The 15,466-nt window shown below is 38.5% G+C and overlaps 1 protein-coding gene across 1 annotated transcript in view; it reads right to left on the bottom strand.

Annotated features, from left to right (window-relative positions):
• LOC128805229 (dual specificity calcium/calmodulin-dependent 3',5'-cyclic nucleotide phosphodiesterase 1A-like) overlaps positions 1-15,466 on the bottom strand; it is a 360,529-nt gene that overhangs the window by 57,531 nt on the left and 287,532 nt on the right. The window contains 4 exon segments of the mRNA XM_053973819.1: positions 2,439-2,735; positions 5,966-6,141; positions 7,301-7,421; positions 11,776-11,857. Coding sequence (XP_053829794.1) covers positions 2,439-2,735; positions 5,966-6,141; positions 7,301-7,421; positions 11,776-11,857 — 676 coding nt within the window.

Raw genomic sequence — 15,466 nt, 5'->3', positions numbered from 1 at the left:
AACAAAGCTTTTTTGACCATTGCATAATCAAGTTGCTTGACCCTAAGTGTGTGCCGGAAAAAATGCTGAACATATACACATGCACTGTTTCAGAGTTTGATCTCTCAGAGAAAGCACAGGGCAGTGTATGACAGAGAGACTTTAAACTCACCTGATAACACATTTTCTGAACTTTCTGTGAATATATGAAAAGGAGACTTTTAAGTAATGTGATATCTACCCTGTCATACTGCCAGCAGCAGAGCAGAATAATGATCGTAATGATATTTTTGAAAGGGATTACAGAGGCAGAGAAATAATAAGACAAATACATTAGATGAGATTTTAACATAGAGGCATAAAGGAAGCTTTGGTAAATCTAGAGATATGAATGTTAAGATTTCATCAGTCTCCAGAGACTCTGCAGTGATTGTTCCTCATAAAGGCCTTATCCCATAAATAAAAGAGCAGAATTTATTTTCCTGAGGAAGACACTAATTTTCAGAACTCATAATAATTCCTTTCAGAACACTTTTGACACCTGCAGCAGAAACACAATGCCAAAAAAAGTACTAGCAAATTCACTAGAGCACACTTAGTTCCCATATTCTTAGAAGCATGCAAAACAAAAGATTGCAGAAGAAAAGTCTGGTGCAGTCTAACTTGCATTTTGTATGTCCCTGACCTTTTTGTCTTCCTGAGGGGCCTGTCTTGGTTTGAAAAGACAGGAGTCTGTGAAGGAAGGCAAGGGCCTCCCATGAAATGGAAAAGGTAAACCCCCTCTCTCCAAATTACCACAATTTCAAAATAAAAAGGCTCTCAGGCAAAGATACAGGAATGGGAATAACAGTTCTTTACTAGGAAAAAAACTAAATTAAAAAAAAAAAATGTAATTAGTACAAACAAAACTACTGATAGAGTCAGAAACCTGACACCCTGAGGAGTCAGGGTGTTAGTGATAGTCCAGTTAAATGGTAGCTGCTCCTCCTGCTCCTGGAGTGGCAGATGAAATGCTGTTGAAGCAATGGTCCAGTAGAAGGGTGTAGTTTTCTCTGAAGGTCTGGTGATAGAGTAGATGGGCCTGGTCTTCCTCTGGGAATCCAGTGAAGAGGCTGAGCTGCTGTCTCAAGAAATGTTGATTTTATGCAGGTTCCTCATTTTATGCTTGGCTCCTCCCTCTGGGTGGAGGATCTTACAATGGGATGATGTAACTTTATCAGTCATGCAGTGAGCCATTCAATGGCACATTAACAGAAGATATCTCCCCGGAGGGAGACATTGTTCTTGGAAGAGATAAGAAAACTGCCCAACAGAAGATACCTGCCCCACCTCCAACAGATGGCAAATAGAATATATGCTTATCTTACAAGCCAGGACAGGGCCCATTGATGTTCACACATGCAACATCCTCTGAAGAAAAATCCCATACATTAGAGAGAATGATAGCTTTGATTCCGACAACCCTTCCATTCTAAAAAAAACCCCTAATTACAAAGGAATTACTGGGAAAGGACAGCAACCCTAAGAATGATGTCAGGAATGTTTTAAATAGAATTTCTGTGTATCCTGCCATCTAAACTCACTGCTTGAGTCTGGACTTTCAAAGCCAAAATGCCCATTCAGTCAGTCTAAGAGGAGGCTCCTAAGTGGTTTTTCCACTACTTTTGGACTGCATGATACTAGCCTAGTTTGTGACAAGACACATGTGGATGTAATACCATTTTTTGATATTGGCTCCAGGGAGCATGACCTGTGCAGGAAAGGACAGTGTAATGGCCAAGAGACAAGTGATCTCCTCTGTTTGGTTTAATAAGTTTTTTTAATGTTTAATGGAATTTTCATACATTTTTTCCACTTTTTTTGGGTGCAGAATGGTATTCTTATTTTAACTCAGTTACACAGCAAGTTAAAAAAGTGGAATAAAATTTCTGTTAAAAAAATCCTCAAAAAATAAAGGCTAGTGGTTGTCCTTTTTAAAAAATAAACTGAACAAAGGAAGGATAGATAGAATAATTCCTTAAAAAAGAGTGGAGAAAATTTCTCTGTTCCAAAACATTTCGATCTGAGGCTCAAATCAAAGATGCATTTAATTTGGTTTAAAATGAGTTTAGAAGTCAACTTTGGTTTCTCCCGTCAGTTACTCAAGCAATGACAATGTTCATTGAAGCAGGTTATTTGTTTCATCTTTCCATGCTCTGTATCATAAGAGGCTATTTCAGTTCCATGAAAAAACTAATTTTTTCTTTTTTTTCAAGCTGGGATAGTGAACCCCATCTACAGAAGAACACTACTTGGAATTTAATTCAGTACCTGATTCCCATATGTAGGTGACTACACTATGTTCAGGAAGAGACTCTGGGCACAGGAATGCTTTTTCAGGACATCAGGCTCCCCTATCACTAAGGTGAGTTACTAGTTTTAGGGCCAGATTTCTGATTCAGTAGAAGAAGGGAACTCACCATTCTGGACATGCTGTTTCTCTTCTCCCAGAGTATGATGATGATCCATTTTCTTATCTGTCCTAGCTGCGTTTTTCCCTTGATAGGCTTCGTGTTTGCTCATACCACTTTGCCAAGTGCCATTTACAGGATTCTTGCTGGAATGTGTCCTTTTGCTTTCCCCAGGATTTGGTTCTTTGCTCTTTTCTGTCTTTGCTTCTGTGACATCTTCACCTGGCTTCCCATCCTGTTCATCTCTTTCCTTTTCATCTGTTCCCTGATAAGCATTTCCCTCTGCTGCTTTCTTAGCCTTTTCTTCTGCATCCTCAGCAAAGAGAGAAGCCAAGCAAGGAAAGATATCACAACTATCAGTCAATTTGACAAGAACAACTCATGTATCTAAATCTACTTCAGCTTTTCACATGCAAACAAATTTACTTAGATAAATATAGGAACTGATTTGACAACGGAAAAAGAACAAAAGAGGACATTTACCAAAATATTCCGAAAACAACCCCCCGGTTGTCCTAAATGTATTTTATGCATATGTCATTTTCTTACCATTTAAACTTCACTTTGAAAAGGTGAACTCAAAATTCTTGAATGGCAAAAAGAGATACTAGCTACTGAAGGCTGTAGCTAGTCTCACAGATTTCACAGAATATTCTGAGTTGGAAGGGATCCATAGAATGCAACTCTTAAGTGAATGAGCCATACAGAGGTCAAGCCCATGCTCTAAACAACTGAGCTAATTTCAGGGTCTCATGGCATACAGAAGTGTTCCTTTCATTTGGGCATCTGAAAAAAAAAAGCTTTATTCTGCACCTGAACCACTGGAAAGAACTTTGTCTCAGGAGAATTGGGCTTGCTACAACACCATTGGATAAGTGTCTCTTGTCAAAAGTAGTGTCAGAAAATACTTTATCTAAATGGAGCTTTGTACATTAGAGTGTTTGTTTTATCAGTTCCTTTGTTTTTTGTTTGCCTAAATGATGACCATTTAGGGAAAAAAAAAAAAAAAAAAAAAAAAAAAATCCAAAAAAACCAACCCAATCAGTAATGATCTCACTTTTCTCACACAGTATGAGAATTATAAATATCATATTCAGGGTAAAAACAGCTCACTGAGGCTTCTAGGGACAATGCCATTACCAAAGGGAATAGAGTATTTTACAGATAATTTATTATAGCATTAGCAACAAAAATAGCACTAATAGGTTCCTTCCTTTCTGATCCCAAATTTCTATTTACTGTCAACAAACAGTAAATGTTTCTGTATTCTCTCAATAATAATTGTTTTTATTGGCAATGCATCTTGACTGCAAGATGCCAGTTTGTCAAGGGTCAGCAATTTAAGCCCCTGCTGTATGGTAGGCCTTGCTAAAAGACAGGCAAGGAGGGTGATGCAGAAACTTGCTGCAAGTCAAGAGAAAATAGCAGCTAAGCAAAGATACTGATGCAAGTAGTCTGGAGTCTAAAACCAGTTCCTTAGTCCTTAGCCCATACAAAGGTATTGCTGGGCTGCATGTTTGTATAACTCTTTCAGGATTGAGAAAAATATGCATGCTTGTACTGCTATATGTATCTAGAAAGAGAAATTATGTAAAAGTCCCTCACAGGGACATTTGTCTTGCACATAGGATTTTTATGCAGTTTATGCTTAGTCAAGAAAATATATATGGTACATGTTGAAATTAAATTCTTAAAATGAGTTACCTGTATTGCAACTTCATTCACTCAACACTCCTATATCCCATGACACTGAACATGTTACATGCTTTGCTTTTTTGGTTAGCTTTAATTTGGTCCATAAGGAACTGCTAGATATTAAATAAAACAAAACAAACAAAACCAACCAAAAAAAAAAACCCACAACAAAACAAAAGCCAGCAAAAAAAAAAAAAAAAAAAAAAAAAACAAAAACCCAAAACACACACACACACACACACCAAAAAAAAAAAACCCAACAAACAAAAAAACCACAAAGAAAAGCACTAAAACAAACCAACCAACAACAACAACAACAAAAAAATCCCTGGGAAATAGATTTTGAATTATGCTTTTGTTTTCATCTTCATGGAATGCCTATAAAGTGTTTTTACTTAATGGCAAGTTTTAGTCACAAAGGAAAACTTGTTTTGAATAATACATGATTTCCTGGATCTTTAGACAGGTCTTTCAGTTGGTGAGGAAAAATTTGGTCTGGCACTTTGGAAAACTACACCAAATCCCTAAGGTCACAGCCATACATTACATTAAAAATCAAACTCCTTCCATTTTTATGAAATAAAATAACTCCATTAAATAAGGGATTGAGCAACAACCATTCAGATCAGAAAATAAATTGTATCACAGTTCCATGGAGAAAAGAAAAAACAGTGACATATTCCTCCTTTTTTTTTTTTCTCCAAATCTGGTCTAAATCACCTAAGGGCTCTACAACACCTTGTGCAATCATCCATGCCCTTGAGCTGATGGAAAATTATACCTAAATAATTCTCAAAAGATGGCTTTCAGTATTTCCAAAAGAACTCCAATAATAGAGATTTGCTAATGTCTAACTTATTAGACATTACAATAATGTGTATAATAACCTGCCAATTGTTTCTCCTCTTAATGGTCCAGGATATTTGAATAAAAAATAGTTTCCTTATTTTGCAGCTGCAGTAGTCTTCAAAAAACTGCTTTCAGCTATACACTTTCTTAGCTATAAACAAGTTATCATCATTTTCATTCCTGTACTCTGCATTTTCTACAACTGGTTCGTATGTTTTTTTCAACTGCAGTGGCGAAAACTAGGCACAGAATAACACTGAAGGCCTTGTTACTGCTGAAAAGATGAGAAGGATGCCAGAGGGGTCTTAGAAGCAAAGTCTTTTAAGGGTTTTTTTAGTGTGTGTATGGGGCAGTGTTGCTTTGCTTTGCTTTGTTGGGTTTTTTTCAGTGGTGGTGGGATGTTAGTTGGGATTTTTTTCAGTGTCATGACAGTATTGAACCGTGGTCAACCTTCAACCAACACAGCCCTCGTATTCTTCTGAAATGTTAGCAGTCCTTCCTGATGACATCACACACATTTTCAGCTTAGTTCCTAATTAATTTTCCAAGTTATCACCAGAAATATGAAACCAGCTGTGAATAGAGAATATTCTGTCCTTCTCCGCTGAACTATCTGCCAGCTACCATCCATCTCCAAAAGTACCACCCCCTTTCAACCTGAACAATGAACAACTGATAATTCTATATTTACAAATACCATTCCAACTATTTTTGTACCCACTGAGTCTGATCTGTGGTTTAGGGGAATCCCCTTTAAATTTCTTCTCTTCCTATCATTCACATTCTCTTTGTTATGTACACTTACACAGCATAAGAATAATATGAGGCTCAGATCAGTCACAATATTCATATCTTTCTGAATTCAGAGTGGGTTGTTGAATTCAGTAGGTGGATTCTTTCAAACTAACAGTTTGAGAATGGTTAGATTGAAGATGAGTTTGAAGAAGAGGTCAACAGAATTTTATTTTTTCACTAAAAAGCCTGGCTGTTACCTTTGGTGGCTTGTGCTTTCCATTTCTCTCTATTTTGCTGCACCACCTCAGTCCAGGTGTCTTTAAAACATTTGAAGTCCACAGTGAGTATGGAGCAGTTGAGTGAGGCACTTCCTTCGGACCCAGTGCTCTTGACACTTGATTTTTTTACTTCAGAGGGACTAATGCTATTCAAACTAGGACACAATATCACAAAACACAGAAGAAATCAGCATCCAATACAGTCAAATCCAGCTAAGAAAAAATAATGGTTGAATTTCAGATAACAGCACTTGGGAAAACTAAGCTTGAATCCTTTATCCTTCCCATCTCTCCCACCCCAGGCCAACCAATGTTAAAGTAAAGAGTACAACCTGAGCCAGTATTAGAAATAAAGGGCTGCTTTTCCCTGTCTGTTTTTTCAGCATTCATTCTCACTAAGTGCTTTAACTACTTTTTTTTTGTGTATCTCCACTCCCTTAATATTACTGGAGAGTCAGACAATTCTAGAAATCAAATATGTCACAGAAGGAGTCTCCTAAATTTCAGCAGTGGCAGGTATTAGGCACAGGTCAATCTCTGTCAAGGGCTTGGTGACTTCAGCTGAGGCTCAGGCACTGATTTCTGTTACAGATCCTACAGTTGACTTTTGATGCTTTATTGTGAACATTTTAACAAAGGCAGCAAGATTACTGACATAGAAAGATATTAGTGTTTGGTCTTTGTTTGCCCAAGAGCAAAGAAGTCACCTGGAAGAGTGAATCCTCACTTGACAGCCCTACTTAGTAGGGAGCACTAGCCATGTGGCATTTGAATTCCAAGACATGCCTTGTCAGTTAAACTAGTAAACAAGCAGTATCTCTAAAACAGCAGTACAGGTTGAATGGTCCAAGACTTCCTACACCTAAACTCCAGGTGAATTGTGGTGATTCTTTGCACATTTGCATAACCCTAAAAACTGTCACAAAAGTGTGCTTATTCTTTCCAGATATAATTTGTGTTTCAATCCCATTCATACTTCTAGGCATGGAGAAATAAGTGACTCCCAATTACTCTCATTACATTCTCTCTGACATTAGTGACTAAGAGAGCATCTGATTGCATGCCTACAACCATTTGTGCTCCTTGCCTTAGAAGGTATGACTCAGGCTGATGCCAGCCTCCTCCCTCTTGGACCTCCTCCAGGCAGAACTTTCCCTGCACAAAGTCACCTCACGAGGTGAGCTGCAGTGTTGACAATGCAGATATGGGTGTTTCAGCCACAAAAAAGACATACACTGAAGAGGGGGGAAATCAGGGCAGTTGATTGCAATGGCAGCTCATAGACTGAAGGGACAGGGTGCAAGGTTTTTTCACCTGGAACACCTAAATCCAGACATGCCAGAGAGGGAAGCTTCATCAATTAGCGGAGTCACAATTTTCTCTGTCATGTCGGTCAGCACAGTAAAGGTGGGTTCCACAATGAAATCAATGAAACCTGAGCAGAAACACAAGCAGAGTCAAGCAGGCAAGAGGAGGATTTATGTGGAGTCCCTGCTTCAGTGAATACAGATGACCGCACTGTAAATGACAGTAAAAAAATTATACCTTGAAAGAAGGATAGGCAATTACTAGAAAGGGAAAACTGAGTTATACATTAATCCCTGACCCAAGATCCTTAATATAGCACACAATAAAAGGTACGTATATAAACATTGGAAAGAAACCCTGGCAAATCAGAACATAAACTTGTCAAGACTTATTTTATAAGAGGAATAGTGTGATATTGAAGTCAAATTCCTAGTACATTTCGATAAAACTTAAAAATAAAATTCACCTTCAAAGAAGAACTCTCTCAAAGAAGAAAATAATTATAACAACAATAATACCAGTAACCATAAACCTCCCTTACTTACAACATCAGTATGTTCCTGTGAATTCCCTCTCCTCAGTGCTTGGCCAGCTTTTTCTTGTTGATTATAAAAGAGGTCTAGATGCTTTCCCCACATTTTTTAATATTAAAAAAAAAAAAAAAAAGGAAAAAATAAAGACCCAAATATTTTCTTCTTCAGTATACAGTTTGACAGAAATTAATATGGGTCTGACCGGAACATTGGGAAATGCAGACTGAAGAGCTCTGTGGACATAAGGTCATGAGATGAAGGAAAATCTAAATTGCATGATGTCTTGGTTTGAAAAGACAGGTGTCTGCTAAGGAAGGCAGGAGCCTCCCTTGAAATAAAGAATGTTAACCTCCTCCCTCTGAATTATTATAATTTTGAAATTAAGGAGCTCTTAGGCAATGATATGGGAGCAGGAATAACGATTTTTTATTAGGGAAAAAAAATAAAAGTAAAATAAAAATGCAGTCATACAAAACAACACTGACAGAGTCAGAATACAACCTGACACCCTGTCAGTCAGGGTGGGGTTGTAGTCTGATTAAATGGTGGCTGCAGTCCTCCTGGAGTGATAGCAGTGGTTCTGTTGAAAGCAGTGATCCTGTAGAAGGGTGTGGTTTTCCTCTGAAGATCCAGTGGTGGTGTAGATGGGCCTAGTCTTCCTCTAGGAATCCAGTGGAAAAGAAAGCTGCTCCTCTGGGAATCCAGTGAAAAAGGCTAACTCTGGTGTTTCAAATCTCAGATTATATCCAGTTAGGAATGCTTGGCTCCTCCCCCTGGCTGGAGCATTTCACAATGGGATGATGTAATTTTATCAGTCATGCAGTAAGATCAAAGGTCCATTAACAGAAGATATTTTCCAGAGGGAGGATGGGCTGTGCTTCAAAGAGATAAAGAAAACTGCCCCACCTGGTTTTAACAGGTGGCCCAATTAACGGAAGATAACTGCCCCACCTCTAACAGATGGCAAAAGAATACACATCCCCAGCCACATATTCCATTTCCAACCCAAGATACATTAATAAAATGTGGAAGTGAGTAGCTTACATATTTCCCTAATTCTTTTAGCACTTCATTTATGAAATTACTTAGTGCTGCAGGTAGCCAAGAAAACAATGAAGTCCTTAATCCATCCTAAAGCACACTGGAATTCAGGTTACAATTACTACTATTACAAATTTTAGATATTTTAAAATTATTAACAATTAATTTTTTATTAATAATATTTTAATTTCTCTGACCAGGTCATGATATATTTCTATGGTACTGGTGGTTCTAGATAATATATGAACAACAAAAGAAGTGATCGTGTGGTTCAGGCACCTGAATTCATGCTTCTATCCATGTTGGAACCCAGGGCACAGGGAATATTTCTCTCCCTGCCCCGAGGGGTCCTGACCCCCAGGGAAGCACTGCTTTTAACCTTCGCCTGTGGAGAAGGCTTCCAAGACTTTGGGATGGATTGGAGTCCACAAGTGTGTGAAATAGATAATAGAGAATAGTGTGGTTTGTCACAGGGTGAGAAATTTAGGTTTTGGGATTTTAGTATGGAGGTAGATAGGAGTCAGGATGGAGGATCTTGGGCATTGTCCGAGCTTCTTCTTCATCTACTCCATTTTCTGCAGTGTTGGTGGCACAGGGTGACTGGCTGGGGGAAGCCATAGTGCAGAGGTTACGTGGACAGACAAGGGATGAGTTATGGGTAGAAAGGTAGAAATAAAGTGTGTTTTAAGAGTTAATTGGACGCATTCTTTCCTTTGAGGAGCTTTTTCTGTTGAATTGCTTAATTTCATAATCCATACTGCCGAAACCTTCCATCTGTGTTTGTGAGAAGCTTTAATTAATGAAAATGTGTGCCCACTGTTGTTGCATCTACAGTGACCTTACAGCAGCAAACCAGCAACTACAAATTGAGCCACAAGAACACAATTTCTGGGCTGTGTCCTTGATAGAACCAAAAGCACAATTTTATTTCACTAAGAACAAAGGTTTTAATTTGTGAGAATTGATGGCTTAGTGCTTGGTGCAGATGACAGTCATAGAATCACTGAGCTTGGAAAGGACCTTTAAGATCATCCCGTCCAACCATATTAATAGCACAATTTGTAATTCAGTAAGAACTTACCTCTGCAAAGAAATGTAATTACTATTAATTGGGTAATAAATAAATGAAAGGAGATTATTTGTCTGAGAATCGAGCCTACAACTTTGAAAGTCTTATCTCAGCAGATAGCCATAAAACAGGTGGTTGCAATTTAACAAAAGGGACATAAAGAAAGACACTGTCAAAATGTGCAGCAGACTGAGAAATTAATAATTTTATAATGGTAGAAGGCAAAACTAAAGAGTAGCCTATTAATGTCAATGGATTACTAAACTGCACAAATGAAATAGTATATGCCTTTGCCTACTGACAAGTGCCTCTAAGGTAAATAGTATTTGTGATGGTTTAATATAATAATAATTTTGCAGTGGCTTGACACAAGGGGCATAGGAACAGAAGATTCTTTCCTCTTCTGGTCTTTCTGAGCAAAGGAGCCCAAAAGGAGACGACCAGGAAAATGGGTTCACAAGCATACACAACCCTATGTAGAGGGTCCCTGGGGAAGGCACAACTCCTCTTCCATGTAAGGAGTGAGGAACATATCTGAAAGCTGATAAAACATATGTAAGAAAAGTATCTGCCTGTACCTTCCCCCACAGAACCAGAGAGGGAGAGTTTATCTTCTCCCACACTACAGCAATAAGCCTATGACCCGGAGTCTTCAACATGAGTTTTAGCTGAGACTGTAGCACTTCAAGTTTGTTGCTGCTTTCCTCCACCGAGCTACTGTCAGAACACACAATTTATGGTAAGTTACTGTTCCAGAGGAGTAAATGCTACAAGCCTGGTAACTAGGCCAGGCTTATATACGGCTCTTCAAACTCAGATTCTCAGGTGAATTGTCTAAATTTCCAAAGCCACGAAAATCTGGGATGCTGTCTCTGAGATAATGGCTTGCTTAACAGGAACAATGAAATAATTTTAAACAGAAACAGCTCTTAGCCAAAAATATAAATCTCTAGTTTCCTAGATTCAGGGAAATCTTTGTTTCATTCTTTGAGAGAAATTTCTTGCTTTAAACTTTTGTTTGCTTTCTCTAATATTTTCTGTCTTTCTGTTTTTTTCAGTTCTCTCAGTTTCAGCATCCATGTTATCTTTCCTTTTTTATTCCATTTGGCTACCTATTCTCCAGCTGAGGCTGGAACATGTTCTTCTATCTACTTCACTTATTTCAAAAGTATAAAATCCACCTACAAATCCACCTTTTACATGTTCTCTTCATTGGGCCAAGCCCCCTGAATAGTTTTACTTCACTTAGCCCCTCTTGTTCTTTCACTCCCTGTGAGGCTTGTTGCCTCATGCTTCCCCTACTTTTTCATTCAGTAACTGAAGGAGAGCTAGAGAAAGTGTTGTTGGTGAGTCTGCAAAAAGATCTCTTTTTCTGAATTGGTGGCACAGAAAAAGGTTTGCTAGTTGCTTGGCTTCAGTGAAAAATAATGGTTGGTTTAAAGCATCAGGAGGGAAAAGGTGAAAGGAATAAAATGTTTTGTCCAGGTTATCAAAGGAACTGACATTACATTTTCATATACACCAATGACACTCATTCACATGATATTCTCATGTATGTCCTGTCTTCACAAATCACAAAATCGTGGGGTATGTGTCATAAGCAGATACTGTAGTTATTCCTGCAAACACACCAGAGGTAATTTGGCTACTGTGTTGGAACCATCACCATAAATTTAATGGCTCCTCTTTGAATTGTTGATCTGGGAAAAATACTGCCATTGTGCCTTATTTTCTCTCTTTAACATAATTCCAAATGATATCACTAGGATCTTAGTGCTATTGAGAAGATCAAATTTTTCTTTTAAGATGCTACTTCGCATGCACCAAAAGGGACATACCTATTTGAGACTGAGCAACCATAGTAGATTTCCGATCACACAGAGGAGAGAAGGGCAGCCCTAGTTCTGCTTCTTTGTCACCCTGGAGAAAAAAAATTGACAAGAAATTTTAAAAAGACAAGACACATTGCACTTTTCATATATTATATCATGACTGTAAAAGCTTCTTATTTTACTTTCTTTAATTAAGTTTGGATTTTGTTTAGATTGGTTTTTTTTTAACATAAATTGTGGAGAATTTGAGTCTTGATGGAAAAGTTATAGTCCAAGGAGAAGTTAGTGAACTAAGCATCTTGAGTCCAGTGACTATTCATTAGAACTTTCCCTGCTTGCTTGGTACTTCTATGCACCAACTAAACCACTTGAGCACAAGAATGCTTCTCACTGCAGTTCTACAGACAGCTTGGTTCTCAGAGCAAATCTTTCAAGAGCAAACCTCAGTGTCAGGACTGATTTTTCAGGGCTTGCAGTTCTTTGCATGTCTTTTTTAGTCTTTCAGATAAGACTGGCTGGATGCAGATTAATAATTTTTTCCAAAGAGAACATTAACAGTTTTCTATGAGAAAGTAACCTGCTCGGTTGATGTTGGGACAAGCTGTGGACATTGTCTACCTGGATATCTCCAAGACTTTTTATATGGTTTCCAATAGCTTCCTCCTAAAGACACTGATGCATTATAGTATAGACAAGTGGCCCATGCAGCAGGTGGGGAACTGGCTGATAGGCCCCAGCCTGTCAGCAAGTGGTGGTAAATAGCTTCTTTTCAAACTAGCAACCTGTCACAAGCGGGATACTCCAGCATTCAGTACTGGACCCAATGCCATTTAATATCTTTACAAGTGATCTGGATGATGGGATTAAGTGTACCCTGGTGAAGTTTGCTGATGATACCAAACCAAGTGGGAAATGGAACACTTCTAAAGGGAGAGTCATCCTGCAGGTAGACCTGGATAGGCTGGAAGAGTGGGCTTACAAGAACCTTATGAAGTTCAACAAGGACAAATGTAAGGTCATACACCTGGGAAAACATAATCCAGGACCACAACACAGGCTGGGACCAACCCAACTGGGGAGCAGCTCTGTGGAAAAGGACCTGAGGGTCTTGTTGGACGACAAGCTAATACAAGTGAACTCTGTGGTGCCCTGGTGAAGAAAACAACAGAATGGTGGGCTGCATCAACAAGGGTGTCACCAGCAGAGATAATGAAATAATTATTCCACTCTACTCAGCACCTGCCAGGCCACAGCTGAAATAAAATGCTCAGTTTTGGTCCCCCCATGCAAAAAAAGAAGTGGATAGGCTAGAGAGGGTCAAGAGAAATAATTATTCCACTCTACTCAGCACCTGCCAGGCCACAGCTGAAATAAAATGTTCAGTTTTGGTCCCCCCATGCAAAAAAAGAAGTGGATAGGCTAGAGAGGGTCAAGAGAAGGGGTATAGGGATGATGAAGCAACTGGGAAGCCTGTCATGTAAGAAAGGGCTGAGAGAACTGCATTGTTAAGCCTTGAGCAAAGAAAACTTAAAAGAGACCTTATCACCATGTTCCAATATTTAAAGGGTGGCTACAAAGAAGATGGAGACCCCCATTTTACAAGGAGGCACATGGAAAGATATGGGGTAATGGATACAAGTTACTCCTGAAGAGGTTCTGATTAAACACAGGACAAAAATTTTTCACAATGAGATCAGCCATTAAAATTATCTCCCCAGGGGAGTGGTGGATTCCCCAGCACTGGACACTTTTAACATTAAGCTGGATAGGGTGCTGGATCATCTTATCTAGACTGTGCAAGAAAGGTTGGACCAGATGATCCTTCAGCTTCCTTCCAACCTGGTATTCTATGATGCTGTGAATACAGCATTTCACATTACCTTTAGATTACATTTACATTTTAACTACATAAGTCCAAAGATGCCTACCAGCCCTCAGAAGTGAAAGTTCTTTTCTAGAATCACAAGTTGGTAGAAGATCAAGTGTTACAACCCCATATTTCCCAGTTTTCCAGTTTTTCAAGTCATATGATCCAAAAAGCCCTTTAATTTAATTCAGTCACTCTATAACATTGCTTTATGTTGAGAAGATATGTATAGGATGACACAGACGCAGTACTCCCCACAGAGCATTCAAATTTAAATAGCCTGTTAAATACACTGTAAAATAATTTACTTAAATTGGCAGGTCATTGTAATTGTGCTGAACTTCTTGCCAGTCTTCTGAACAATGTCAAATAGAAGCTAAAATATTCAGGAAACGAAGCAGAGAAAAGCTTCGGTGGGTATAAGAAGAGCTGAATTCTTACTTTTGTTAATATAACATACATAAAAGGGGTGCACAAGTTCTGTTAGGATTTTGTGTGGAACAACAAGCAATAATATCGTTCTAATGTAGAACAATTCTGATTTATGAAAGGAGCCTGATATACAAATGTCAGGGTAAAACACAAACTAACACAGAAATATTTCCAACTAACATTCCTTTACTGTGTCAGCTGTGTCACTCAGAAAAAAACATCTCTCAATGCCAGCTCATAATTCTTGTCTTACTCCTTAGATCTTCTAAAACCCACAGCGGCTAACTGTCTTGGAAAAGAACACCTGCCTGTCTTTGTGAGTGCTCAGAGAGACACTTGGTTTCTAAGCTGTTTGAGCAGCTCCCTAATGGCTAGCTAAAATGTATTAGTAGAACTAATTAATTAAGGGAGGATGTTTGCTTTAAGAGATGCTCATAGATGTTGAGTATAAAAAGCCAGTATTGTACTTAGAATCTTTCATACCTACAGCATGGTCACTTGATTTATGAAGACCTGTGTCATGTTGCATCTCAAAATACTGGGAAATGAACACAGCTCAGGATCTTTTCTAATATAGTTTAAGTCAGGCTTTATGTATCTGAAGAACACTTAGCAGAAAGGAAAGGAAAGAGTCTTCAATAAGTGACTGTAAGGAAATAAATATCTAATCCTAGGTCAAGCATGTTCCTTACAACCATAGTCCCCTTGGCTAGTAGTGGTTCTCAATATCATGGTTTAGGGATGGTATTCTCCAATTTAGCGCTCCCACTAAAAACCTCAAAAACATGCACTACTTGCTCACTCCCCATTACCCATTCCATTCCCTCTGCAGTGAAAGGTTGGAAAGGAGAATTGAAGGCATAAAAAAAAATACAGATCATAACTTAAGAACAATCTCCTGGAAACAGCAATGAAGTAAAACAAACAGTAATAACAACAATATGAACAGCAAAATTGTACAAGAGAACAACAAGTGATTCACATGCAGATGCTCAGCATGAAGCCCAACCTGACTGCTGCCACACTATCCCAACCCAGAAGAAAGCCCTTCCCCCATCCCAGGAAAATTATGTGAAGTGGTATAGAATAACCTCCGGGTCCTAGCCATGCCTCCTCTGGCTGCTGTAAAAATTACCCTGTCCTGTTCAGAACCAGGACAGTACCCACTCCTTATTCTATACCATTTGCATTATGCCCAGATCCTACACTTTCCAACTATATACTTATATACATAAAATAGATATATATATCTGTATGTGTTTACAAGCACTATTATAATTTTTGTAGTCAATGGTCATCCCTCCAAGATATCTATTGAGTTCATTTAGTCCATGACTGGGAATTCTATATCCATCATAGGTGTCTTTAAGGGCAGGAGGGCTGGTGTTCTGTTAAGTG

This window comes from Vidua macroura, chromosome 1 (genome assembly GCF_024509145.1).
Source record: "Vidua macroura isolate BioBank_ID:100142 chromosome 1, ASM2450914v1, whole genome shotgun sequence".
Taxonomy (NCBI): domain Eukaryota; kingdom Metazoa; phylum Chordata; class Aves; order Passeriformes; family Viduidae; genus Vidua; species Vidua macroura.
Note: the sequence above shows the minus strand (reverse complement) of the source record. Positions and strands in the feature narration are given on the sequence as shown.